Source organism: Colletotrichum acutatum, assembly GCF_030867785.1.
Source record: "Colletotrichum acutatum strain CBS 112980 chromosome Unknown BDZ83scaffold_110, whole genome shotgun sequence".
Classification (NCBI taxonomy): Eukaryota; Fungi; Ascomycota; class Sordariomycetes; order Glomerellales; family Glomerellaceae; genus Colletotrichum; species Colletotrichum acutatum.
The window spans coordinates 47,490-74,240 of NW_026849104.1; the positions used below are offsets into that span (position 1 = coordinate 47,490).

Genomic DNA, 26,751 nt, shown 5'->3' on the forward strand with positions numbered 1-26,751 from the left:
CATGGCCAGGCACAGAAATGAGCGCATCAAATGACTATTCGCAGTTGCAGCAACCTGGAATTGTGGTATTATACAGATCTTTGTAGTACATATACTTACAAGGCCCGGGGCCTCTCTGCTCAAACCGCCGCCTCGGCCTCGGCCTCGGCAGCAGCCTCATCCGTCGTCTCTTCACCAAAGTTGGCGTAACTGGCAGTGCGCGCCTGCTCAATCATGACAGCCCTGTTGCTCGCCCAGCCCTTCCAGACCTCGAATTCCTTGTCCTCCAGGTCCTGTGCGATTTGCAATCTGTTCTTGCCAAAATACGCTCCGACGTGCCTCGCCTCCTCCCTGGCGACGCGCTTCTCAATTTCCTCCTCCTGGCGCAGCGCGTAGAACTCCTTTCTTGCAATATCGTAGGCCTTTGCTCTCGGGTATTTCTTGTTGTGCATGAGCCAAAGCTGTCGCTGGACGACGCTGTCTGGTTGTTAGCTGTTGCTCCGAGGGGAGGGAGGAGCTGAACATTCGGGGTCAGCTTACCATTCACCGGTCAGAGGCGTTCTGTATTGGCGGACACCCTTGGACCAGTCGCATCTCTGGTAGTCCTTTCCATCTGTTTCCAAAATCATCCTCGGGCGCGCCAATTCCCAAGGGTGGTCTCTGAAGAACGTCTTCCGTAAGGAGTCCTCCTCGTGCACGATCTGTTGAGGTTTGTAGATGCCTTGAGGCTTGCGGTTCTTGCGATTGGAGTTCTGAGTGTTGACGATAGCTGGCCTCGTAATAATTTCAGAAGGAGGGATATCCCTCATGACCTGGAACCATGGTGGTTCATAGACGGGATACTGTGGGAGGATTTTCGAGTTGAGCTCCTGGCTCACGGTCTGGTAGATCCGCGCAGGCCTGATCTGTCGCCCCATATTGGTCTGTCAAGCTTGTCAGACGTCTGAACCGTTGCATCTTTTGGGCAATGAAGACTCACTATTGAGATCGAGGCGGGTATGGCACGACTGTTCGATCCTGTCTGGGGTGCCTTTGCAGGTGATGAGCTCCATCCGTCGCGAACTGCAACTCAGAAATTTGGAGCGTCGGCCAATCCTAACGCCGGCACCGGCTTTCGCGGTCGGCCCCACTCTACCCATGCACTTCACCAGCGAAATAATATTCCCATCCCAATCATCCCGGAGCTTTTAGTAACACAGCTGGCAGCTCACCAACGACTCCAAAACGCCAATTTCTCCCACCTACTCGCCAGCGAGCGCGTGCTCTTCGATGGAACGGTGATGCCCTGGCCGCAATGCCCGACAACCCATGAAAGTACTTAGCCGGATAGACGGGTCCGTATGCGGTGCCATTCTCTCGACTCGACCCTGCGCAGCTCGAGCTGCAGTTTCTTCCCGGCCAGAGCTCCGAACCGAGAGACCTTCGAGGGCGCCGGCGTCCCAGCACCACAGGGACCGCACACGATGCTCTCGACCACCGGCTACTCAGTGTCCTCGGACAGCTTCATGGCTGCTGTCGACCTTTTTGCCGGCGCCCTTCTCTGTTCGCCCTCGTACCCCGACAAGCTCAAACTCGGCCATCCGCGGACGAACTCAATCATATAGCCACGTTGCCGCCTCCGTCATTACCTCAGCTAGTCGATCACATCATGTAGTCATGCGGAAGGACAAGGACGTCCTACTCGGCTTCGTGGAACATGAGGATGTTGGAACAGTGGATGAACACCTGGAACTCGCCCGGGATCCCTACCTAAACAGATACGCTCAACCAGAGCCCACTCCGCTCACGATATCGGAGAGGAAAGAGGACCAGCAGTATCCCTCATACCACGAAGCATTACGCGGCGACGAAGACATAGGACAGTTGGTCACCAAGCTTGGCACTGCTGTGAGCACCAAGATGAGATATCCAGCGAGGGTTGATTTAGATACCATACACAGCCTATACGCGGCGCTACCGGAACCTCGGATGATTCATATGCCAGCAAAGCTGCGCCATCGCTTGCTCAAGATATTCGGCACCCCGATCAAGAAGGAGACGCAGACGATGCTTCGGTACTTCTCGCTCATCGGCGACGCGAAGGATTGCGGGATTGCTCTGCGACAAAGCGAATGGAACCATGCCCTGGCCTTGGCAAGCAGATACGTCGGCAGAGTTACGGACACCGAAGCCGAGGCTGCTCTCCAGTTGTGGAAGGAGATGGAAAAGCTGTCTGGGGTGAAGGGGAACGCTGTCACTTTCAATATCCTTTTCGATGCGGCGTCCAAGGCTGGAAACTTTGCACTGGCCGAGATGCTCTACGAGGAGATGAAGAAGCGCGGATATAGCTTCAACCGCTTCCACCACGTCAGTCTGATTCACTTCTTTGGGCTCCGCGAAGATCCCGACGGCGTCCGGGCTGCATACAAGGAATTGGTGGAGGCGGGGGAGATGGTCGATACCGTGGTCCTCAACTGCGTCATCTCTAGCTTCTTGAGATGTGGAGACGAGGATGCGGCGCTGAAGGTTTACGGCTATATGAAGGACAGCTACTCGGCGGCTGCCAAAATACCTCAGATGGACCCTTTGATGGATAAGGCCGTCATCCATATTCACTCCATGTTTGCACGCGTCGGCCAAAAGATACCAGAGCTTCGCCCACAGCTACAAGAGCTCGCGCATGAGACTCCGGATATGCGAACATACCGCATCCTGATTAAGCATTTCGCCATAACGAAGGGAAACCTGAGCAAGACTGCTCAGTTTCTGGACGAGATGCCACAATTCGAAGTGCCGGTTCACGGCAGCATCTTCCTTGCCATTTTCGAAGGGTTCAGCAAGTATGGCGCATCTCCGTTTTCTCCTTGGACAGGTGACCGGCTTGAAAATGTCTTGGCGGCGCTATTTGAGGCGATTGACAATAAAGTCCAGGGTCTACGACTTGATACCTGGCTCATGATTTGGGCGCTTCGGGCCTTCATGAAATGTACAAATAACGAAAAGGTATTGGAGGTGTACGAAGATTTCAAGAAGAGGTGGGAACTTGCGCCGGATAGGGCGGACTTTATGGATCACTATCTTGCCAGACTTATGGACGGAAAGGATGCATTCATCTTCCAGCGTGGGTCCGGGCAGCACAAGAAGAAGCACAAGGCGGTCAGGAAACGGCCTATGTAAAACAACCTATACTATAGACAAAGATACCAGTAATTTCAATTACCTGTCCATACCTCATCGTCGAAACCTTATTCCATCGCCCAGTTGTTTGTAATTGACACGATAGTTGGGCCATTCTTTCCCTTTCTTCACCCTGCCAACCGTACCCACCGGACCTTCATTCAATAGCCCATTTATCGTATAAATATACATACAAATCCGTTAGAATACCCCTCAATTCCACTCGGGTCACCAGCAACAGGAGGCGCTTCTCTAGTTCGTGGGGCCAGGACAAATTGGCTGGATGGTGGAATGCTCAACGAGTAGCGTTCAATTACCCCTTGAGCCTAATCGACAGGTTCCGAGTTTGATTTCGCATACGATCCCGGCATGAGCAACACAATAGCAAACAGAGATGTAGCCTGCCGAGGCGACCCTTTTTTAACCCTTTGATCTTCGAGACCTTCCAGTGTGCCGCAAAATGTGGCCAGCTGCCACTAGAGGAGGGAACTGCGATTTCCATTTCCATTCACCTGTCACGTATTACAGCACGGATACACCCTGAAATCTGGTTTAGCTCCATGGTCTGCAATCCAAATTCATCACACGAAAAGACGTGAAGGGCTGATCGTGATTTCGGTTTCCCTGCTGATCCGTTGAGGACTAAAAGTCTCTATTTCGGCTTGTGTACACAGTCGTCCACCGTCTCAACCCAATCCATGCTCTACAATGGCGATCGACTCAAGAAAAATTGTGTAAAGAAGGCCCTTAAACCTTGGGCTTCTTGGTTTGCCAAACTGTATATCTCGTCAGTACTTGATATCGGCGGATTTCGGAGCCACAGTAAAAAGCACGCACCAGCGATGCCGAAGGGGGCGAAGAAGCCGACGAAGGAGTAAGTCCAGAAGCCAAGGCCGAAGAACTTGCTCTTGGGGTTGAAGGGAATGTTGGTGTAGGGTCCCTCGGGGTAGTGGTACGGCGAGGACATCTGGGCGCGGGTGGTCTGGAAGCCGCGGCGGGCGACCATGGAAGGGGTCTTGGGGACCGCGCGAGCGGCGGCACGGGCGAACATCTTCGGAGGACGGGTCAGCATCAATTGGACTTTTGGGGATATTCGGGAGGTCGTAGTTACTTTGGCGGTGTGTTATGAGGCGATCGCGAGGCGCAATGGGGGTATGAAGAGGTGCGGTTGTGGTGTTGAAGTCATCCAAAAGAGTGGTCTGAGACTGTGCAACCGGCTAAGCTCCAAAGATCTCCAAGTCTGTTCTTGGTTATGTAATCACACGTGACTATTCCCGAGCCTTAGGTAGCGGCGAACGGTCCAGTCCCGCGACTGGGATTTCGAAGCTACGACAGTCGGCCACCGCCTTCCATATCTGGACGAATCTCAACCGCCGTCATGCATGCATTTTGGAATATTTTTTCTGCCTCTTCCATGTTGCTTGCCTTGGCCGACCCACCAACTTTTTCGCCCGAGCACCTGCGAATTGCGACCGAACGCACACTGCCGGGACCAGACAAAATTGAGGAGTTGCCTCTTGTCAACACACCCAAAGAACCGACAGACGCATCGCTGCACTTCCAGCGTTTCGCGTCTTTGCAGTTCGACAGCTTGCAACGGTTTAGCTTTGTTTGCTTGCCATTGGACCACCAACAAACCTTGAGTCCCTGACGCCATACATAAGTCTAACTAGGCGCCGACCCCAAGTTCCAGCTTGGCAACAAGCAAACGCCCACCATGGACGAGCTTTTCGATGTTTTCGACGCTCAACCTGACGCGCAAAACGAGTCACACAGCGAGCCCGAACCTGAGACTGAGGTTGCCGAGCCCCCTCAGAAGTCGCGCAAGAAGGACAAAAAGAGCAAGAAGCGCAAGGCCGATGGCGGAATGAAGAATGGCGTCGCCGACAAGCCAGAGGACGACGACATGCCCGACGCCGATGAGACCTCCAAGGATGGCCAGGACGCTGATGAGGCAGAGGATGCTGCCGCTTCATCCGACGAACAGCAGGAGCCCCACAAAGACAAGCGGAGGAAGAAGGAAGACGAGGCCCAGCCTGTCTTGACCGACACCTTCCAGACTGCTCAGTCCCGAGAGGTTGCTGGTGCTGCTGTCTTCACTCCAGCCCAGGACGAATCGCTCGTTCTGTCCCACAACATCCAGCACCAAGTCGCCCTGCCGCCTGACCTGGACTACGAATACATCCCCCTCTCCGAGCATAAGCCGCCCGCGGAGCCAGCACGCCAGTACAGCTTTAAGTTAGATCCCTTCCAGGCGCTGTCTGTCGCTTCGATTGAGAGGGAGGAGAGTGTGTTAGTCTCCGCCCACACCTCTGCCGGAAAGACGGTCGTCGCCGAATACGCGATTGCGCAATGTCTGAAGCGCAATCAGAGAGTCATTTACACGAGTCCCATCAAGGCCCTCAGCAACCAGAAATACCGAGACTTCGAGGCACTATTTGGCGATGTCGGTCTGATGACTGGTGATGTCACGATCAATCCCACCGCCAGTTGCTTGGTCATGACGACCGAGATTTTGCGCTCCATGTTGTACCGTGGTTCCGAGATCATGCGCGAGGTTGCTTGGGTCGTCTTTGACGAAATTCACTACATGAGAGACAAGACTAGAGGTGTCGTTTGGGAAGAGACCATCATTCTTCTTCCTGATAAGGTCCGCTACGTCTTCCTGTCCGCCACCATTCCCAACGCCTTCCAGTTTGCGGAATGGATTGCCAAGATTCACCACCAGGCATGTCACGTCGTCTACACCGATTTCCGTCCGACGCCCCTTCAAAACTATTTCTTCCCTGCCGGTGGTAACGGTATCTTCCTTGTTGTCGACGAGAAGGGCGTGTTCAGAGAAGGCAACTTCCAGAAGACCATGTCCCTCATCGAGGCGGGCAAGGGTCAAGACCCCAACAACGCAAACGCAAGTTGGAAGGGCAAGGGAGCCAAGAAGCAGACGCAAAAGGGTGGACAGGCGTCCGACATGAAGTCTGATATTTCCAAGATTATTCGCATGATCATGCAGAAGAGCTTCCACCCTGTCATTGTTTTCAACTTTAGCAAAAAGGAGGTTGAGAACCTGGCTCTGCAGATCTCTCACTTCCAGTTCAACAACGACTCGGAGCAGGCCATGGTTAAGACCGTGTTTAACAACGCCATCCAGAGCTTATCTGAGGCTGATCGCGAGCTTCCCCAGATCCAGAACCTGCTTCCCCTGTTGCAAAAGGGTATCGGTGTGCATCACTCTGGTCTTCTCCCCATTCTGAAGGAGACCATCGAGATTCTGTTCCAAGAGTCTCTGATCAAGGTGCTTGTCGCAACAGAGACCTTCTCCATTGGTCTCAACATGCCCGCCAAGACCGTCGTCTTCACCCAGACCAACAAGTGGGATGGAGTTCAACGGAGACCTCTTACCCCGTCCGAGTACATTCAGATGTCTGGTCGTGCTGGTCGTAGAGGTTTGGATACGCGTGGTATTGTCATCATGATGATTGACGACAAGATGGAGCCTGATACTGCCCGCGGCATGGTCGTGGGTGAGCAGGATCGTCTTAATTCCGCCTTCTACCTCGGCTACAACATGATCCTCAACCTCTTGAGAATCGAGGCTATTTCCCCCGAGTTCATGCTTGAGCGTTGCTTCCATCAGTTCCAGACAGGTGCTAGTGTCCCAGCTTTGGAACGTGACTTGGTCGCTCTCCAGCAAGAGAGGGACAGCATGTCCATCGCTGATGAGGCTACAGTCAAGGACTACTACAACCTCCGCAACCAGTTGGAACAGTACACTAGCGACATGCGCGCTGTCATTCAGCACCCTGAGCACTGCACCGACTTCATGCAGCCCGGCCGTCTGGTTCGCATTCACGACCCCAAGAAGACCAACAACACTATTGGCGGCACCGACTTCGGCTGGGGTGTCGTGGCGAACCTGATCCGCCGCGACCGCAACCGCAAGCAAGGCGAGCCAGAGTACCCTCCTCAGGAATCCTGCCTCATCGACGTCATGATGGTTGTAGACCAGAAGAGCGCACCTGTTGCCGAAGGCTCCAGGCATTTGACCTCTGATCTGCCAAAGGGCCTGGTCCCCTACCCGAACCCCGAACAGCCGGACAACGGAGCTCGCTTTGAGATTATCCCTTGTCTTCTGACCTGCGTCAAGTCCATCAGCCAGATCAGAGTTTTCATGCCCAAGGACTGCAAATCCCAGTCCGCGCTTAACGAGGTCGGCAACTCTCTTCGGGAGGTTCACAGACGCTTCCCTGATGGACTGCCCATCTTGGACCCTGTTGAGAACATGGGCATCAACGACGATTCTTTCAAAGCCCTGATGAGGAAGATTGAGATGTTGGAGGCGCGCCTCCTCACCAACCCTCTTCACGGATCACCACTGCTGCCAGAGCTCTACCTTCAGTATCGCTCCAAGGAGAAACTCGGCGAGCAGATCAAGTCCAAGAAGAAGGAGATTGCAAGACTCCACAGCATTGCGCAGATGGATGAGCTCAAGGCGCGCAAGCGTGTCCTGCGCCGTCTTGGATTCCTTAACGAGTCTGAGGTTGTCGAGCTCAAGGCTCGTGTCGCCTGCGAGATCTCATCCACCGAAGGTCACGAACTTGTTCTCGCCGAGCTTCTCTTTGATCGCTTCTTCAACGAGCTCTCCCCCGAGCTCATTGCCGCTACACTCAGCTGTTTCGTCCTGGACGAGAAGCTTGAGACGGCAGCTTTGCGTGAGGAATTGGCCAAGCCCTACCGGGAGGTTCAGGCCAAGGCTAAGCAGGTCGCCAAGGTCAGCCGTGAGAGCAAGCTTGAGCTCAACGAGGAGGAGTACCTGGCTGGTTTCAAGTGGCAATTGATGGAGACTGTTTACTCGTGGGCACAAGGCAAGCCGTTTGCAGATATCTGGTACGTTGCCTCCAATTCCTTCGTTCTATTTTCCGTTTACTGACACGTTACAGTAAAATGACCAATGCCTACGAAGGTTCTCTTATCCGCCTCTTCCGCCGTCTGGAAGAGCTTCTGCGCCAGATGGGCCAGGGCGCCAAGGTCATGGGCAGCGACGAGCTTACACAAAAGTTTGAGGACAGTCTCGCCAAGATCCGCCGTGACATCGTCGCAGCCCAGAGTTTGTACCTGTAAAACTCTAAAAAGGTTTGTCTTCAGATGCTGGCAATATTGTCTTGCTAGCAATTATCGGATAGCCCTTCTGCTTCCTCTCTTCTAGCCCGTTGTACTTTTTGCTTTTCTTAGGTAGCCCCAGGGGACATCATGGCGTTTGATGGTTATTCGAGGTTTTATACCATGCATGTAGAATCTTTGTGTGCGCGGATTCGGAGTTTCGGCTCTCAAAAAGTCGCTTTTTCCATGGCCACCAATGAAGCAATAATGGCCCTCTTTTGTTCGCTGTCTCTATCTATGTGATTCATGCTGCGCTCCCCTAGCCATCCTTGCCTGATGCTTGGTTTAATTACAAGAAAAACACCATAGCCTATATTAGGTATGGTCAATAAGCATCCACGTTATTCTGACGCCAAAACCCCGTAGCAGAAACAAACGCAACTGCTCTACTAATCGCCCGAGAAAGCCATCGTGTCGACACTAAATCATGCAACACCATGCCACACCTAACGTAACGTAATCATACCAACCGCCTGGAAACGTATCTCCTCCCCAAGAGAAGTCCACAAGCACTTGAAAACCAATACGGCCTCGCCCTATCGGTCGCCCGAGAAGGCCCTGATGACGCCAATAATGATACTCAAAGTCACGCCGAACCCGATAAAGTCATGCCGCCGTCCAGAGAGCATATTCTCCTCCCGCGAGAGCCACCCCAGGCATCCCAGCGGCCAGAAGAAGCCCACAATAAGACCCTCGATGAGGACGTCGAGTATACCGCTCATGACCCCAAACGCATCATCGCCACCGCCGCCACCCGGCCCCCCGTCGGCTCCGTCCCCTCCTGCGCCCGTCCCGCTGCCGGGTAACGCGCCGCCGGCATTGGTATCTATCCATGTGTCCTCGAGCGAGCGCATCGTATCCGGGCTGGGCATAGTATCGGGGGTATACTGTGTCGCGCGGATGTCGCGGAACTGGAGGCGCAGCTGGTTTACTTCGGCCGCCGTGAAGCCTGCGTTGAGGAGCCTGTCGAAGCCCCTTGGCGTCGGGCGCTGCTGCTGCTGCTGGTTGGCATGGGAACCGTATGCGCCGCCGTCGTGACCGTGACCGTGACCGCCATGCTGCCCGTCTCCCATCCCGGAGGGCGTCGTCGCACCCCGCTCCGACGGCGCGCATAGAGCTGCCTCGGCTTCGGCGGCGAGTTCTTCGTCGGTGAGGCTGTCGCCGATGCTGCAGTTCACGTAAACCCTCTGCGGCAGCGCCGTCTCGTTGGCCTTGGCCTTGCCTTTGCCCTTGGGATCATCGAAGCCGCCGCTGCTTGCGCCGGGTGTGGACGGCGTCGACGTCGGGTTCGAGGATGATGGAGGCGGAGGAGGGGGCAGCGGGCGCAGGACGGAGCTGAGGGCGGATGCGTCCGGGAGGATCTTGCCCTGGTGAATGAAGCGGAGGCGGCGCTGGGAGTCGGGCTGGGCGAGGCGGCCGCGGATGAGGTGCTTGAGTGCGGCGACTGTTGTTTGGGAGGGGGAGGGGATGTCGAGGTCGAGGTCTGGGAGGGAGGTTGTGAAGCGGATGCGGAGGAGGAGGGGAGGTGTCCAGGGGCGCGGGGTTGTCATCTCGGCGGCATTGTTTTGTGTCGAGGGGAATTGGGCGAGCTCGAGGGAGATGTGGGCGCCAAGGCAGATGTGAATTGAGGTTCGGCGATTTTGAAGCTTGGGGAAGCTTGAGGGAGACCCTGACTGGTTCTAATTGAAGCTGCCTGGGATGATATGCTGCATGACGCTTATCGTTATCGTACTCCGATTTTGGCATATTAGAAGGAGAATCAATTAATCGACATAAGCATGATATGCATCTGACCAAGAGAAAGGGCTTAGGCCAACTAATTTAACGTCAACGGATGAATTTTCACTAAACCAAGGAAAAAAAGACATTTCTCATCATATTTAGAGAGACAGCTGCATATCTAAGTCAAGATGGAAAAAGAAGTGATCAGTGGGAGGCTTGAACTCCCGGCCTTGGCATTACACAACATTTCAGGTGAAATATTAGTACCACGCTCTAACCAACTGAGCTAACCGACCAGTTGTGATTGTTGATAATTATGGGATCCTGTCTGCCCTTCAAGTGTGCATAAGGAGCCCTGAATCATGCCCGACCCCGCGATGGCCCCTCAGGAACTCATCGCAACCCCTCCTTGTACGGGTAGAGCCACAGAAATGAGCTTCAGAAATCCCTGACTCACCCGAGCCGCCCTACATGGAAAAGCTTTCTGTGATTGGAAATCAGAGGGTGACGACAATTTTCTGTAATACGGCTCACGCCGTCCTAATTTCAGTTGTCCGATGTCATCCCGCTTTGAGAAGCTTTGTCGCGAAGTGCTCTAAACTCAGAGCTGCCCACATGAGCCGGCATTACCCCTCAGAATGCTTCATATTGGACGACGCTGCCAACGTCCCAACTGCGCAGAGAAGAGAACTTGGTCAAACGTTCACTCAGATAACACGTTAGTCATAAGACGTCCGGTATACTTGACGTTTGATGTGCACTCCTCTCTGCTCATGGTAATTCTACATCATCAACGCCTCTTTAACTGCCCTGATCTCCAGTGCCTTGCACCAACTCTCAGAGTGGACGCGTATCTCTCGCAACGAGTCAGATAGCTAGTAGCAATTTAGTGCCACTCCAAATTAAGTTGCGTAATTCTTGAAAACAAGGTAGGGCAACAGCTCAACTCTAATCTTTTGGCTTTTGTCTGAGGTGAGTAGTCAAACATCAAGTCAACCCAAGATTGGCAGTCGCCAGAATGAGCATCCAATACTTGGGGATCGGGGTGTTTCCCCCCGGCCCAAACCTTCAACTAGCGAACCAGCCATCCCAGCGAACTCTATCTAAGAGACCCAAATGTTGGCGATGATCAAAAAGTCGGAGTCAGGCTCCAAGAACGGGGTTTAGTCAGCCGACGATTTGCTACCATCACTCGACAACTGGGCCCCTCACATCCCCGGCCTCCCCATCCGTCCCCCGGGTTCCTGTCCTGCAGTTCCATGTCACGCCCCATCTTCCAAATCCACTATTCAATACTGCTAGCACCGTCACCTTACTGTGTTCTTTGTTAGCTCATATTCGACCTGTCGAGACATCTTCACCATCTGCCCACAGTCTCTGGCCAAAATGCCGCGCAGACGAGATCCCTCCAAGCAGGTATCTAGACGGAGCCACCGCGGCTGTCATCGCTGCCGTCTACACAAGATCCGGTGCGACGAGGCGAAACCTCACTGTGGGCCATGTACTTCCCGTGGCTACGCCGACTGCGTCTACGCCCAAGTCCTGAAATGGGAAACGGACTACGTTGGCCGCGCCTTTGGGAGGGCCGGCGTGTGGTCGAAATCTGGGACCGGCGGCAATAACAAGAAGAAATCCGCGACGCCGCCTTCCACCCTGGACAACTACTGGTGTCTACCTACCCACGTTCACTCTTTTGGTTTCCTGAACTCCTTCATCACCGACTTTGAGAGGGAAGAGTCTTCGTCGTCCTCCAGTGATGACAGCTCCACGGATGATCGCAAATCGGCAGCTCTTACACTGAGAAAAAACTTGGGCTGTATCAATCGGCCGGTGAAATACGTTCAGCTCGACAGCCAGGCCGAATCGCATTTGTTATCTTACTACCTAGATCGGATCTGTCCCATGACAGTTCCATGCGCCAAAGGCGAATCCCCTTTTTCCGCGCTCATCTTCCCCTTTGCCGTCTCATCCGCCTCGCCAGCCCTCATGCACGCCCTCCTGGGCCTCGCCGCTTCACACAGAGCAAGATCAGACTGCACATATCAGCCGGTAGCTCTAAGCTACTCAGCCAAAGTCATCCGATCGCTGCGCCTGACGCTCGAAAACAAGTCGTCTATCGACATCGCAGCCAACTCGGAGATCCTCGTCCTGATGATGCTGCTCTGCCAGCTCGAAATTATTGCAGAGTGCGACAAGCGCTGGGTCACGCATCTGCGCGGGGCCCGAGACCTCATCAGGTTCAGACGCCAAGGCATGACTTCGGACGCCGCCAAGATGGCGACGCGGCAGCAGAGTCCCTGGGAGCGAATCATCAAGTTCACCGAGCGGTATTTTGCCTTTTACGATGTCATGGGACGAACCGCCTGCGGCGAGGAGCCCATCTTCGGTAATGACTTTTGGTCCGCGCAGGAGGACGAGGGGCTTGATCTCTGGATGGGCTGCTCACCGCAGCTGGTTAGTATCATTGGCGAGATTACGGAGCTCAGCTTCAAGTACCATCGCATGTCATCTTCGACGGCGGAGGACTGCTGGCAGGATCTCGAGCGCCAGCGGATAAGGTTGACTTGTCTGCTCCAACAGCCGCATCTGAAGAGCGATAGCGACGACGAAATCATCAGGAACACCGTCGAATTGAAGCGGTTGACGGTAGAGCTTTATCTTCACTCTGCTCTCAACGACTCGACTCCCGCAACGCCTGTAATTCGACAGAACGTGAAGAAGATCTTGCGTCTCGTCGCGATGTTGCTCGATGCGGATGTCAAAGCTGGACTCACGTGGCCGCTCTTCATGGCAGCCTGTCAACTCGATCCCACAGAGGAGCTTGAGTGGGCCGAGGCAGATGTCGAGGATAAGACACCCCCCCGCTACGCACGCCCTTTTGTCCTCTATGTTCTTGACAAGTTGGCAGATTCGCTCTCCAATGTCACTCGGACACGTTCCGTCATTGAAAAGGTCTGGAAACAACGCGAGGCGGCATCATTCCTGTCGTCGGATCGGCAATTATCCCCCAGTCCCAAGGCTTTCAATGACTGGGCTCGATTCGTGGCGCCATTCTGCCACAATATTAGTTTGGCTTGAGCTGGGTAGCTCGGGCCGTATTGCCTTTGAACCTGTAGGGCAGTCCTACCGCCCTCAGATCTCAGTCTCTGTGATGTATTATGCTTATGAGCAACGGCGACATGCGAGCGTTTGTATTTGGCGCGATGCGTTAATTAGTAGTATTATTTGTACCTGGCGTATCAGTGCCAGAAAAGTACAGGGACTTGTCCTGAAGGATGATGGGTGTCAGGACAGATACCTGGCTAAGACCAGGTTGCCGGGCCAAAAGTGCCATTTAACGGTACAGCCTTCAAGGGAACGCCTTGGCCGTCGATGGTCGAACGCTGAATATTATTACCCCACCAGCTTAGCTGGACACCGGGGAAAACGAGAGCAAAGAAGATGACGATGGCGGATATGGCTAGTCCAGAGTCGAGAGCGGCAGATAGGACGTAGTTGTACTGTCGTTACCGAGTCAGTATAAGAATTAATTACCCAACTTCGGGAAGCAGGTCGTTGTCTTTGGAACACACCTTTGCCCACCACTGAGGGAATTTGCCCTTAAGCCACTTGTTGAAAATGAAGGAGACGACAAAAGCTGAGGTGTAGTTGATTCCGGTAGCTGGAGGAACGTTGCCTGTCCCGGCGAAGAAGAGAGGCCAGTGAAGGTATCTCAGGAACTTGTTTTCTGGAAATCGCTTCTTGAGGAAAAATGTCACGACGGGCAACAGTGCCCCAATCCAGAAGAGATGCAACAGACCAGAGTAAATTTTCCCCACGCTGTATAGCCGTGCTGGGCCGATGGCACCCCAAACGATGCTCGAAGAGAAGTTGACCCGTCCTTGAGGGCAGGTGTAGCCATTGGGCTGGCTTTCGTGGCAAATGTCCTTGACGTGGTTCAGCATCCACAGGAGAACGGCATTCTGCGTGAGAGAGCCCGTGATGCAAGCCGCCAACTGGGCTACAAACAGCGTTCTCCGGGGAATCTTCATGTACAGGCCGAGCTTCATGTCCGAAGAGAAGATCATGGCCTGGCTGAGCCCCGTGTAGGCGTAGAACTTGAAGATGAGCATGACGATGGGCTTTCCCGGTATGGCGTATCCGGAGATAATCTCGCCCAGGACCGTGAGGACGTTGCTGTTGAGGTTTGCGACGGCGTAGACGCTGCCGGTCGGGATCAGGTAGATCAGAGCCAACCCAAAGGCCACGAAAACGCCCCAGACAGGCATTTGGGTTTTGTACACCTCTTGCACGATGATTGTCAACGCCAGCACAGCGGCCGTCATGATGCCGTACCACCACCATGGCGTGTCTGGGTATTTCTCGATCAGGCGGGTGTGAATATCCTTCTTCCTGCTCGGGTTGAATGCGCCGATGATGTCTTTGTAGTAATTGATGAAGATGTAGGTTGGCACGCAGGTCATTGTCGCAAACGATATGCCATAGCTGAGCGCAAAGGTGACGGGCATGAAGAGAGGGCTGTATTTTTCATACTCCTCCACGATAAAGTTGCCATCTTTACCTACCACGCGAGTAGCATTGTAGATCTTGCCGGTGTTGTCGTAGGTATCTGCGCCTGAAAAGGGTAGGAATGCGGTATACCACGTGTTGGTGTAGTACAGAATCGGTGTTACGAGGGCGAAGAGGATAACCCAGCCAGCAAAGACATTAGCTTGTGCCCAGAAAGGAACGACCAGAGGCGATCCGTTGTAGGCGATCTGAGACCAGTCGAAGGTAATGGGTAGATAGGCCAGCCCAGTCGACATGCCGAATAGATTGTTGACCACAACGTTGTCTACGCCTTGTTAGTGGAACTAGATAACTATCATCAGGTCTCCGACTTACTTGGAACAGCCCAGCAAACGAAGGCAAAGGTACTCAGACCAGTAAACAAATACCCAGGAAGCCAATACCAGAAGAAGCCCCCAATAAAGACATAAAGAAAAAACCGGTATCTTGTGATCCTCCAACCATCTGCTAAAGGGTTCGCTCGGCCATGAAGTGTCTGAAATAGTGCAGCGTTGGCCAGTGTCGATGGCCAGATCATGTGGGGAGGTTCTACGATGAAGCGATACGCCAGTCCAGCCATACCAAGACCGAACAGCTGCATCGAGAGGCCTAGCAGAAATTGGTACGCGACCGGTGTGTCGAGCCCGTAAAACGCCGACGCCTTCTGCGCTTGAATGATGTCAGTAGCCCACGACGGTCCAAAAGACAGGTTGGACATGATGGTGATGACCGCGTGCTCCTTGATGTTGAAGTAGTGATCCGGATTGATCACTAGGTCCCAGCGGCCGAAGATGCGCACCTTCTTCACTGGCAGGATACGGGCCACGGCGCACCCGACGGGGTAGGCGATGAGTTGTGCCACAAGAGACGAGATGGTGACGCCTGGGTACCTCATAGAGAAGAACTGGTTGATGCCGGAGCCGACCATGGTGAAGACGACGCCGAGAACCCACATACGGAGCGTGTTGACGGGCATGGACGGGTCGTCCGTGTTAGGCACGTTGGCGCGGACTTCGGGGTACGGCGAGTTGTCGGATTCGATGTTAAAGTGCTCCTCGATCTCGTCAATGGCGTAGGCCATCGCCTTATCTAGGTTTTCGACATCGCGAGCCTCCTCGTCGGGACGCAACTGCGGCCGTGGAGAGGCTACGGCCGTCTTTTCGCCGTGCTGGTCTGTTGTGCCAGACATGGTGACCGGAGATCTTGGGCCGGAGAATGTTGATATAAACGAGTGGATCGTTGGGCTGGTCTGATCGATGCTACTGATGTGGAACGAAAACTTTCTACAAGTCGTTATATACCATTTGCCGTCGAGCCGAGTATAGACCTCATCCGGAACGAACTACTCGGTATCGACCTTCCTTGGAACTGGTGGACCCCTCCGTTGCACTCAGTCCATCTTGACCCGATCTCCAGACCCCGCAGTCAAGATAGGCTTTACGCTGGTGTTTCCCCATGATACACTACCTACAGCGGAGCAGGGGAGACAATACTGTGGAAGGTCCAAGCTATCTGGCCTGTGCTGCCGCGACCGGATCAGTGGCTCGTTTCTAGCCATTGTTGTCGTTGAGAGATGGTGAAATGCACGAGTAATGCGGAGTCGTAAAAGCTTGTTGAAATTTCCAGGGTTCCAATGTTACATCTCCCAGGTTGATGAGGCGGGGGAGGACGTCGAAGATGGACTTGGGGAGGCGGAAGGGAAGGTCCAAGCCGGCAGAGACCCCTGAGATCACCTGTTTAGACGTGCGCTTTAGCGGCCTGGCGCCCCAATAATGGTCTAGTTAGTAAATTGTGCAGGACGAGGGGTAGAACAATGCGCCAATTAGATGGCCTTGTTCTGAGCGAGTCGATCCTCTTTCGTTGAGTTCATGTGGTCTTGGCGTGTTTGTACCGACTTGAGGACTACATATCTCACCGAAATACCGAATCACTTTGAGACAGTTTGGCTTTGAAGTGGTGATAGTTTGTGTTCGAATTCTGTTCCCTTGTACGAAGATTATGGTAGTCATTCGTCAGCCATGACCATCAATACCCCTCCTCTTTCAAAGACCTCGAGCATTGTCATTCTGGGCGCGTGAGTCCAACATAACTATGCCGAACCTGGGCACTACTGATTGGACCTTGTCAGCGGCACATTTGGCACCAGCACCGCATATCATCTTGCCAAGCGTGGCTACACTAATATTAGGTGTCTCGATCGTCATCCCATACCAAGTCTCGATTCTGCAGGGTATGATCTGAACAAGATCATCAGAACCGAATATGATGAGCCGCTGTACACGGAACTGGCGCTCGAGGCGCTCAATGCTTGGAGAGGCTCAGAATGGAAAGGAATTTTTCATGAGACGGTTGGTCGATGTTTCCCACAACCATCGTCGCATGTTCCAGCTGATCATCACCTCATAGGGACGCATCGTGACAACTCTAGGGGACCCACTAGCAGAGAAACACCTCAAAGAGTCGTATGAAAATCTCAAGAAGGCTGGACAGGCTGGCGACCTCGAGTTGGTGGCGGGTAAAGAGCAGATTGCCAAGCATGTTCCGCAACTCTGCGATGCAGACGGCATCGAAAATTGGAAGGGCCTTTGGAACAGCCAAGGCGGGTGGGCCCATGCCAAAAACTCTTTAGAGAAATGGGGCAAAGCAGCACAGGATATGGGTGTTGAGTTCATATCAGGATCTAATGGCACGATGACTGGGCTAAGCCTCGATAGTTCAGGCAAGCTTGATGGGATCAAGGTTGCGTCCGGCGATGTTGTCCGTGGGGACAGGTATATCCTTTGTACTGGAGCTGCATCTCCTGATGTTCTACCCGAGTTGTCACGGAAGATGTGGACAAAGTGCTGGTCTTTGGCTCACATCGAGCTGAACGATGAGGAGGTTGCCCAGTGGAAGGGGATTCCCGTCGTGGACAACTTTGAGCTGGGGTTCACATTCGAACCAGATCCAGAAACCAGTAGGTTTTCACGATAATCAGAGACTAAGATCTGTCCACTGACAATACTCACAGAGTGGATGAAGATCTGTGACGGATCCCCAGGTTACCAGTACCGAGTGGGCACGTACACTGATCCCTCGGGTAAGGTGGAACGGTACTCAATTCCTCGATACGCGAGCGCACACCCCGACGACGGAATCCCCGACGAAGCAGCTACAGCAATCAATAAGTTTATTGATACAGTCATGCCGCAGTTTTCTGGTCGACCGCTGCTAGGTGCGCGAGTCTGCTGGTGCACCGATTCTCCTGACTCCCACTGGCTCATCGACAACCACCCAAAACATCCTTCTCTACTCCTGGCGACTGGAGACTCTGGTCATGCTTTCAAGATGTTTCCAATCATCGGCGACTACATTGCCGATGCTTTGGAGGGGAAAGAGAGGGGGCTAAGGATGGAATGGAAGTATGGCAATAGAAAGTCAAAGCCTGTCGCTACCAGGCCTGGCACGGAGGTGAAAGACCTCAGAGATATTATGCACCTGGAAGCTACATGATGGGCAAGTAGAAATTGTACCGTGAAATCGGTAGACTTGGAACTTGAAAACAACTTGTAGTCTATGTTGCAAAGATAAACATTGAACAATTCTTAAGTACCCTCAATAAATGATGGAACACCATGGATACATCATCCTATGGGGCTGCGATGATCCGGCCATGGTACCTCATACTCGACTCGCGTCTCTGTTGTGACCCTGATACCGCTCATGCTCGCCACTCTCTGTTGCGGACCCCCTTTTGAGTCATATCCCACCACCGGCTGTATCTCATCGACAATGGTTGGGCGACCATCATCTGAATGCCTTGGGTTCGACTCGATGATGGTCTCGCGGTAACTTTTGCTTTCTTTCCGGAGGGCATTTCCGGACCAAAGCTTCGCAACATCCTCTCTTGACCCATCCTTCGGCATGTCACTCGAAGATAGCGACAAATCATCACGCGAATGCAGCTCGTAAGCCTCTGACTGAACGTTGCGCCTCTTTTTGTTGGCCTCGATTGTGGTAGAATAGGGATTCGAGTGTTGGTAGTTTTGATAATCAGGTGTTGTCTTCTTCGTCTTGGGGCCGCGTGCGGTAATGTGGGAAGTGACAAACATGGGTAGATAGCGCACGAAGAAGGGCTTGAGTGCCGGGACGGAGGCGCACATAATTCCAGCGTTGACTTCGATGGATGCCCAGTTCAACTGTCTGTCAATGTCGAAAGTGTAATCTATACTTTTGAACAGCGGCGGTAGGAGGATTGTACGTCTGATTGCACATATGCAGACACTGCCGAGAGATCAGCATGCGATTGTTTACCTTCGTGTGGGACATCACTAACAAGCCCCCTGTTGCAAATAGCAGAATCAGCGACAGCTTTTGTCGAGCTGCCATCTGCAAAGGGATGATGATCTTCAGAGGTAGAACAAGGCACACGACATCCATGATGATGTTGGTAGCGCTGAGCACCAAGTAAACTGTGTTTTTGTCGATGCATACCGATCCTTCTCTAGCCGAAAGATCCCATGAAGCCTGGATTGGCCTGCAGCTGAGGACGATGAGTAAGAGGTATGCCAGCGCGTACGAAGAGGCGAAGCCAATGAGGGTCATTGTAATAAGTCTGAACCACCTTTCGGGCGATAGACGCAAGTACAAAACGAGGAGTGACAACTTTGCAGTAGTTACACTTAATGAGTAGACGGCTATCGCAATGATGCTATGCTAGATCATTCTGTTAGTCGAATGCGTCCATGTAAGGGATAATTGTTGAGATTTATCTGACAACCTCAAGAGAGTATTGCAACTTACAAGCAGGAATGAAGGCGAAAAGTCAGCTTGTTCAACTTGCCAAATATGAGTACCCACGCCGAGCTCGCACACTTCTGGAATTAGATGCACCCTCTATAATGTAGTAAATGGCCGGAATATTCTCACATTTGACGGATAGTCCATAGAAGATTATGGCTAAAGCTAACGAGATGCCGATGAGATCTGACTCGTTAAAACAAAGTTCACACACATTTGTAGGGAGAATACTCACAGTCATCGGAACCAAGGCCTCGTCTCACTAGGGATAGCCTTGTAAAGGCTCGCAGACCGACAAATATGATGGATAGCGAAGTCAGTGTTCCACCCAATGCCAGCGCCCCGGTCGTAATAGTGCCCGCATCGAATCGTCCTTGACCATCTGGCGGCTCGGCCATGTACCTGGACTCGGAAGATGCCATCAACACACCCAAGGACGATCCAAGCCTTTAGAGTCGATGACAAGGAGGTCACTGGTGGAAAAGGAAAAGAGAGGTCAAGAACAGTAAAGAAGCACACGCCAACCGCATGACCAAAGCTCAGTTTCCGGGAATTTGGATTGTTTTATTCCTGTCGAATGGTATGCTGGGGTCTTGGCCATCCCTTGGAAACCTGTGTCACTCCGCCGGGCGGCATGGCGCAGGCAAATGGGGAGGCTCCGTGCTGACATCAAATTGACAAGCAAACTTGATTGCTTTCCCAGAGTGTGGACTACCAGCAGAAGTCCTTCTTTTTCACAGGGAATACTTTACGAGCTTTGAGTGGACAATCTGCTAAGCGGAGTCCATGCGATCTTGAGCGTACCCGCGCAACCGGCCGTTTGTGATAAATCGGGGAAGAAAATAAGCAAAATGTTGTCTGAGATTCGAACCCCAACCTAGGTTTGCCCCTCCTGAAGACCTGACATGAGAAGTGACATTTGACAGGTGTCAGTGCTTTACCGTCTCTCAAGACCCCCCTCTCGGTATTAGGGACTTGAGATCGAGGACTGTGACACTCCAGTTTCAATCTAGACTCAACAAACATTTGGGTTTGGCCTCTCACCCTCTCTGAGTGGCCCGCGGTTGACTTCGCAAGAATTGGGGATTTCCTCGCCCCCTTACTGCCCTAGCCATCGTCCGTGGGCAGTCATTCTCCCCCTTACGACACCAACCTCGTCTCCCTTGTTCAGAATCCACAGTTCTCAGGATGACCAAACCAACAAAAAGACTTAGGGGCGTAAGGGTTGGATGTTCGAAAAAGAAATAATACTCAGCATTTGAAGGCTCTGTCAGTAGCCGGCTTGACTTATATGGGGCTCTAGACTCTACGACCCACTTCTGCAACCCCTGTAAGGGTTGGGGCATGCAGTTATCGACTGATATCGTTCGGCTGCTCATAGCAGAAGAACTCTTCCTTGAATTCGCCGAGAAAGATAACCATAAGTTCCCATGTATCTATTTAAACTATGAGGCATCTTCAAGAAAGATTATACGTGATATTCTGAAACCGTCATTGATGTTTATGTGGTTGACTCCCTCGCACTAATTTCATAGCCAGTTCAAGTAACTCAGCCAACATGATATTGGAATTGAAATCTAGCAAACATCTCCCCACTGTAATCCTCAACCCTGGATCTCCCATTGCTAATCAAACGAGATTATGATTTGAGAGACAACTCCGTGTTCACTGCCAACAATCTGAGCCATCAGCCTTCAGAGTACACGTACTACAAGTGCAACTCGGCGTTGCCTCAATCCTTAAATGCAGGCTTACAGCGCATCAAACACCGGGTGATCGGGTGTTCTTGTCTGCTAGTCTCCTATTCAACCCCCGCAGCATGTCTGCGCCGCTGTGGGGGGTTGATTTTTGCGTTCCTAACTTGCTTCAAGTCGTTGATTGGCGGCACCGACTCATCAGGCGAACCGCGAAAAGTTGGTAGCTGGTTCCCTTGACTCGCCATATCTGACGAGCATTCTATCCGCTCTGAGGATTGTCAAGATTCCCTGCATGACACACTTGAGTGGATAATGCTATTTGCGTATGTTTCCATGACTAATCTATGCAAGGCCAATAAGATCATTCGAGTGGCTTTCATTCCCAAGGCTTTTGGCGTGTTAATCCCCATGTCTTCATCCGGTAATGTGTTGTCTCGCTCTCTCGTCATCGGAAGGTGAATATGAAATCACGCGATAATGCTTCCATATGATGTTAGACGCCGTGATAACGCACGGCGTTCAATTGCTGTGAAGGTGGAGAAGCAACAACTCCTCATGGAAACTGTACTGTTTTGGTGGGTGATGATAGATGCATGGACAGTGGGTTTAATGTGTTGATGCTTTCCCTGGCCTGTTGGCTTGAAATGTATCCTTCCGGATCTCCATCTATGCTCCCCGCAATAGTGGATCTGTATGTAACCTGCGCTACCGATGGGCTTATCGTGCTGGTGGGCGATTGTGGAGGCGCACTCGGTGTCTGACGTCTTTGTCCGGCCGATTCATTGGTTGCTCTTGAAAGAGGTCTTCGCGACCCTTGGCTGCCATACCTCGAAGTTCCCGAGCATGCTAATAGGGGGCGCATAATCGGCACACATGCGCAGATGACCGCAGACGTTGGCTCAGCCATGCTTAGGAGAACTAGCGGTACGGCTTGGTAAAACCCATCGATGCCGCTGGTAGCGAGAGGCAGGCTAACGATTCTCAGCACCGAAATCGCACTGGTGCTGTTGTTTGGTCAGAAATGCGGTCTGTGAGCACGTAAATCATACTACTCACAAAATGCCCACCCCAAAACTGGAGATGAGACCGGCTTTTTGCATCGTCGCAAGACGCATCTGTCCTACAAGTGCCAGCGGTAGTATGAAGATGACGATATCTGTCGAGAGATGTACGGCGGCGTTGACGTAACCAAATATGAGGTATGCCTTGTCCCCGGGCGTAGGAACATACCCCGGCTTCAGGAAATTCTTCATGACGATCCCGCCGAAGATAAGCAAGCCGACCAGTGCTAAAAGCATAATACCTAGGAAAATGTCGCAGAACAAAACTATGTGAGGTAGAGCGAATGCTCGGCGGAACTGAAGTAGAAACGTTGCTTTGATGAAACCGAAAGATAACTGGTACATGAAGACTGTTGCAACCAAGTACTGAGAACGACGTCAGCCAAACATAGACTCGCAGGCTTGGTGCCGTTTTGAGATCAAGTGCTCAAGTGCCCTGGTGACTTACACGAGGATTTTGTTGTACTTGATCAAATGTTGATCTCCAGAGGTGCAGTCCAAGACTACCGTATACTGTATCTGATGGATAAAATCAGAATCTGAACATTTCTGGCTGAAAGATAGCGCAAGTTCAGCAGAGTTATGACTTACTGCATAGTACCATGGCACCCTGTACAATCACGAGCATCTTGTATGATAGTGTTAGCTATCATTTGTGGCTCTCAACAGTCTGGTGGAGCAACTTTGAACTCACCGAAGACCACATGAATATGGAGTCGTCGAGTCCCCATCCTCTCAAGAGGTAACCCCTGATGTAAACCCGAATTGCCATAAAAATGGCAACCAATGCGATGAACATTGATATAATACCGACAACTAACGGCTGCCTTGTTTCACTTGGCAAGGATGCTCCTGGCCCAACCCCCTCTGACGGTATAGTTGCGTTGCTCATGCTGAAGCCCGTGGCCGAGACAAAACCCAGCAAAACAAGAGACTAGTGAGCCGTAATGATCTGCAGTTGGGTCGATATAGATTGTGGAAACGGAGTCGTTTCTCTTTCATGAATTCAGCGACATTCCAGAAAGACCCCTGCGTCGTGGAGTTGTCATGCTCACGCCCGTGTGCTTGCGTGTTGTCGAAACATGGGAACCATGAATCAAAAAGCAAGATGAAAGAGGAGATCAGGGGCACTTTCCTCAAATCGAACCACCCAACTTGAGGACTGGTGCGGTTGAGTCGCCGCTATGTGTCGGGCTGGCCGCATTTGGTGCCGGATTTGTCTTGGACTGATGTGGCCGACGCGAACTGCCGCATATCTGCAATCCTAACCCGCATGCGGCTTCGGGGACGCCATCCGTACGCCGTCAATCGAAGCAATCACTGACTATTTGGATTCTCTTCGCTCCATTCCTCACCAGTACCCGAAGACTGTGAAATGGCATGCGACGCTTCTTTGTTACTGATCAAAGGTCTTGCTTAGTGCACCACGTTTCATTCGGCTCTACATGCGGACCAGTATCTTAACCTTGAAGGCCAATTGTCATGGCCTGAGCTTGTCTTTTGATGAGGTCAACTCCATCATGATATGGACTGGTAGACTAGTACCACCACTGCCGAGCCACATCGTCTTTTTCCGCGGCTTGTAGTAAGTCTCGGCAAAGTGGCAACGAAAATCTAAGTGATGGTTTAAGTATTGGCACGTATTTCGAAAGTTGCTCTTATGTTGCCCAGTTATCAAGTAAAGTCTCAGTATATTACGTTCTTGTTGTCTCAACTATATAAGACATGCGTCTAATGCTTTGCGAATCATCGCCCATGCTGGATGGCACCTTTTAGTATACCATAGAATGCTAACCCCTTACGCCGTGCTCTAAGAATAATGCATCATCTTTCTGAATAACCGTACAAACTTTATAAAGTAGGCTTGAATCTGCCTCTGATCCGCTCGCCGAATATGTAAAAGACGAGAGGGATAGGAATGAGAGCGACCGAGATGAACGCCAGCAAACTGTTACCCCATCCGAGTCCGAGGGCGTTGTACATCTCCAACCCTCCAAGAGGAAGGAGGGCGCCGGCCAAGGATCGAAGAACAGCTAGCGCAGCAGTGACGGAAGCTGCATATCGGGGATATGTGTCGAGGAGGTAGTTCTGAATGCACATCTGTTTCACATGTTAGCGGACGCTCTATTGTTCGATACTGTATGCATTGGCAACTTACCATGACACCCATGAGTCCGGTAGCGAAGATGACAACTCCAAGCATGGGAACGATGAAATGAACCCCCTTCTCAGTTGTCCATCCGTAGATGAAGAGACCGATGGGAAGAACCACACCGCAAGGCATTGTCAGAACCGGGGTAAGACGGGCCTCGGGTCTGTGAACGAGCCCTTTCTTCTTGTTTCTGATGACGATGAAATCGGTGAGCGCGCCAAAGGTTCCGACACCAATCATCATACCAATGCCGGCGGGAAGGAAAGTGAGCCCGATGGTTCCCTCGTCGAAGCCGTATTGATCTCTGTAGACGAAGGAGAAGGTCGTGATGAGAAGGTAGAGGATACCGTATGTGATGGCAACGTAAAGAGCCATAAGAGTGACGATCGGCGTGACGAAGAGGAGCTTGACAGGTCGGACGATGGCGTGCTGGAACTTTTGCTTCGTGGTTTGGCCATCATCAAGCTTGCTTCTGAGGTTCGTGTTGCCGGTTTCCTTGCGGAGCCTGGCTACTTTGCGTTCTAGAATGAGAGGAGCGAAGGTCTCCTTCATCATGAACCAAGAGAGAGGAATGAAGATACCACCCTACAGCTTGGTCAGACTCCGTGCACTGCTTAGCTTTCAAGTTTCTTGGAGGAGTACATACCACAATAGTCACAAGCCAGTACACCCATCTCCATCCAGCAGCCTTGATCAAGTAGCCTCCGGCAACGGGACCAATGCAAGGGCCAAGAAGGGGTCCTAAAGCCCAAGCAGACATGGCACGACCTCTCTGCTCTATTGGCATAATATCCGCAATACTGCCACTTCCAATAGTGACTGGCACTGCACCAGCCAAACCCATGAGGAAACGGAATGCCATCATCATAGCCATGTTCTGTGAGAGAGCAGTACCGACGGTGAAGATGGTGAAGAGAATGTTGCCGTAGATATAAAGCCGCGCGCGACCAAAGACCTCGCTCATAGGAGCGATAATGAGAGGGCCAAAGGCAAAGCCGAGGACGTAAACTGAGACGACAAACGTTGCTACCGTAGCAGAGGTTTCGTGGAATTCAACCATGATTTTGGGTATACCAGGGGCGAACATCGAGGATCCCTGCGAAGAATGTCAGTAATCAGCCAGCTTAGAAATGCGTTTCCAGAACAGCTTACAAGTGGTCTGTTGAGGTTAACTAATGGGCTTTGTCTTTCGGGTTTGGATTGGAAAAAATGACTTACGTGACAAAGGTTAACATCGAAATGGTAGCAATATTGAACCACTTCTTCTTCATGGGCCAGTTTTGAGGGTTTTCAGGATCGTCGGGTCCATCCCAATCGACGACGTTCGGGTCTTGGTGTGCCTCCTTTGCGGCATCTTGTGCGTTTTCTTCCGGCTCCTGGCGAGACTCGGGTCTGATGGTCGCGCCTTCGAGATCCGAGGCGTTGGGGCTGATTCCTTTCTCAACATCCACGTCTCTTGGGGCAGAGTCCGGGGACTTGAGATCCGCCATGGCGTGCTTTGATCTGGAGGTGCTGGGCCTGTTTGTTGGTATCGCGTCTAAACCGATCGTGTAAGTCGTTTGCAGTCTATAGGTTTCCGGGAGAACAGTCCAGCGGAGTCGTTATTTGTATGTATAAACAAGAAATTCTTGGCTTGAGCCTCAAGACTAAAGCTGAAAAATCAACGGGAAGACGGTTACATTATATTCGTTGCGGGAGACCTAGAATCGCATAGCAACCCCGGGCTTTCGAGAAGGGGTTCAGCTCCAATTGCACAAAATTGTGCAATGGCTGGACCATGCGCCGCACTAGTTCGTTGGTTTCCCCATCAGCACACCATGAATTAAGAATCCGAAAGCGAGATACCCTGACAATGCGATCGCGAGCCTCCCAGCGATTGGATGACATTGATGGGCGCAGGGATCATACCCCCTTAACATTAGACGGCCTGGAACCATTTGATGAAAAGAGGCGGCACTGACATGGCAGGACACGGGGCGTTGCGTACTGATGGTTCGTTCTGGCGCAGAATTTTCCTCGCTTTCTCGTTCCAACTGTGGCTTACCAACGTGTCGGTGTCATTCCAGCCTGATTGCTGTCAGGAGACCGAGCGCTTCTGTCAAAATATTAGACGATCAACCTTGAGTTCCTGGGAACTGCCTAGACTACCGGTGATTATTCTACTCCCTAAATCCGCGAGGACGGTAGCCTCAACATTTGAGTCCCTATGTCCGTATCGGCAAGGAGCGCAGAGATACTGAGATAGACATCGGCGACATGGATTCTCGTGCCCAGCCAGTAGAGCCACGTGTATGACGGATCACAACTTCAGTATGGAACACAAGCTAACAAGTGCTTAAACGCCCATAATGCCTAAAAATGGGACAGCCGCACGACCACGTCGAGTTCTCTCCTTATTAGGCTGTTGTGGCACATGGAAAGCGCCTTCAGTCTTTGACCTTATTCGAAATAGTATGTATGTTTTCCCCAAAGAACCCACGCTGTTTGTCTTCTTAGTCTG

At 52.2% G+C, this 26,751-nt stretch overlaps 11 protein-coding genes and 1 non-coding gene across 12 annotated transcripts; 4 read left to right on the forward strand and 8 right to left on the reverse strand.

Annotated features, from left to right (window-relative positions):
* Positions 1-19: 19 nt before the first annotated feature.
* BDZ83DRAFT_634132 (37S ribosomal protein Rsm25) lies at positions 20-1,011 on the reverse strand. Its single transcript, XM_060509076.1, has 3 exons — positions 959-1,011; positions 520-902; positions 20-456 (listed from the first exon to the last, which is right to left on the reverse strand). Exons 2-3 carry the CDS (start codon positions 894-896, stop codon positions 120-122), a joined length of 714 nt encoding a protein of 237 aa, XP_060360777.1. The 5' UTR covers positions 897-902; positions 959-1,011; the 3' UTR covers positions 20-119.
* Positions 1,012-1,178: 167 nt separating this feature from the next.
* On the forward strand, positions 1,179-3,166 carry BDZ83DRAFT_634134 (uncharacterized protein). The gene has a single exon (XM_060509077.1). It carries the CDS (start codon positions 1,288-1,290, stop codon positions 3,133-3,135), a length of 1,848 nt encoding a protein of 615 aa, XP_060360778.1. The 5' UTR covers positions 1,179-1,287; the 3' UTR covers positions 3,136-3,166.
* Positions 3,167-3,882: 716 nt separating this feature from the next.
* BDZ83DRAFT_586986 (cytochrome-c oxidase chain VIIc) lies at positions 3,883-4,186 on the reverse strand (the record flags this gene model as incomplete). Its single annotated transcript, XM_060505995.1, has 2 exons — positions 3,883-3,911; positions 3,973-4,186. The coding sequence occupies 2 exons, from the start codon at positions 4,184-4,186 to the stop codon at positions 3,883-3,885; spliced, it is 243 nt and encodes an 80-aa protein (XP_060360779.1).
* Positions 4,187-4,852: 666 nt separating this feature from the next.
* On the forward strand, positions 4,853-8,253 carry BDZ83DRAFT_755844 (DSHCT domain-containing protein; the record flags this gene model as incomplete). Its single annotated transcript, XM_060514673.1, has 2 exons — positions 4,853-8,019; positions 8,073-8,253. 2 exons carry the CDS (start codon positions 4,853-4,855, stop codon positions 8,251-8,253), a joined length of 3,348 nt encoding a protein of 1,115 aa, XP_060360780.1.
* Positions 8,254-8,834: 581 nt separating this feature from the next.
* BDZ83DRAFT_536660 (DUF2407 C-terminal domain-containing protein) lies at positions 8,835-9,821 on the reverse strand (the record flags this gene model as incomplete). Its single annotated transcript, XM_060503366.1, has 1 exon — positions 8,835-9,821. A coding segment is annotated over one exon (987 nt), but the record flags the coding sequence as incomplete, so codon positions are not given.
* Positions 9,822-10,215: 394 nt separating this feature from the next.
* BDZ83DRAFT_t248 lies at positions 10,216-10,310 on the reverse strand. Its single transcript has one exon. It is a non-coding gene; the product is annotated as a tRNA-Ile (tRNA).
* Positions 10,311-11,400: 1,090 nt separating this feature from the next.
* Positions 11,401-13,092, forward strand: BDZ83DRAFT_722656 (fungal-specific transcription factor domain-containing protein; the record flags this gene model as incomplete). Its single annotated transcript, XM_060512490.1, has 1 exon — positions 11,401-13,092. One exon carries the CDS (start codon positions 11,401-11,403, stop codon positions 13,090-13,092), a length of 1,692 nt encoding a protein of 563 aa, XP_060360782.1.
* Positions 13,093-13,316: 224 nt separating this feature from the next.
* On the reverse strand, positions 13,317-15,751 carry BDZ83DRAFT_755847 (OPT family small oligopeptide transporter; the record flags this gene model as incomplete). Its single annotated transcript, XM_060514674.1, has 3 exons — positions 13,317-13,514; positions 13,587-14,848; positions 14,899-15,751. The coding sequence occupies 3 exons, from the start codon at positions 15,749-15,751 to the stop codon at positions 13,317-13,319; spliced, it is 2,313 nt and encodes a 770-aa protein (XP_060360783.1).
* A 681-nt stretch (positions 15,752-16,432) lies between these two features.
* BDZ83DRAFT_634140 (FAD dependent oxidoreductase) lies at positions 16,433-18,110 on the forward strand. The gene is made up of 4 exons (XM_060509078.1): positions 16,433-16,636; positions 16,691-16,910; positions 16,969-17,518; positions 17,573-18,110. The coding sequence occupies exons 1-4, from the start codon at positions 16,581-16,583 to the stop codon at positions 18,052-18,054; spliced, it is 1,308 nt and encodes a 435-aa protein (XP_060360784.1). The 5' UTR covers positions 16,433-16,580; the 3' UTR covers positions 18,055-18,110.
* On the reverse strand, positions 18,111-19,865 carry BDZ83DRAFT_707498 (uncharacterized protein). The gene is made up of 5 exons (XM_060511547.1): positions 19,577-19,865; positions 19,471-19,527; positions 19,345-19,415; positions 18,878-19,257; positions 18,111-18,825 (listed from the first exon to the last, which is right to left on the reverse strand). The coding sequence occupies exons 1-5, from the start codon at positions 19,761-19,763 to the stop codon at positions 18,186-18,188; spliced, it is 1,335 nt and encodes a 444-aa protein (XP_060360785.1). The 5' UTR covers positions 19,764-19,865; the 3' UTR covers positions 18,111-18,185.
* A 1,364-nt stretch (positions 19,866-21,229) lies between these two features.
* BDZ83DRAFT_37886 (uncharacterized protein) lies at positions 21,230-23,190 on the reverse strand. Its single transcript, XM_060502704.1, has 5 exons — positions 22,794-23,190; positions 22,691-22,727; positions 22,548-22,618; positions 22,095-22,465; positions 21,230-22,042 (listed from the first exon to the last, which is right to left on the reverse strand). The coding sequence occupies exons 1-5, from the start codon at positions 22,989-22,991 to the stop codon at positions 21,592-21,594; spliced, it is 1,128 nt and encodes a 375-aa protein (XP_060360786.1). The 5' UTR covers positions 22,992-23,190; the 3' UTR covers positions 21,230-21,591.
* Positions 23,191-23,950: 760 nt separating this feature from the next.
* On the reverse strand, positions 23,951-25,741 carry BDZ83DRAFT_586977 (polyamine transporter 3; the record flags this gene model as incomplete). The annotated part of the gene is made up of 5 exons (XM_060505994.1): positions 23,951-24,199; positions 24,258-24,836; positions 24,898-25,347; positions 25,404-25,410; positions 25,470-25,741. The coding sequence occupies 5 exons, from the start codon at positions 25,739-25,741 to the stop codon at positions 23,951-23,953; spliced, it is 1,557 nt and encodes a 518-aa protein (XP_060360787.1).
* Positions 25,742-26,751: the final 1,010 nt, after the last annotated feature.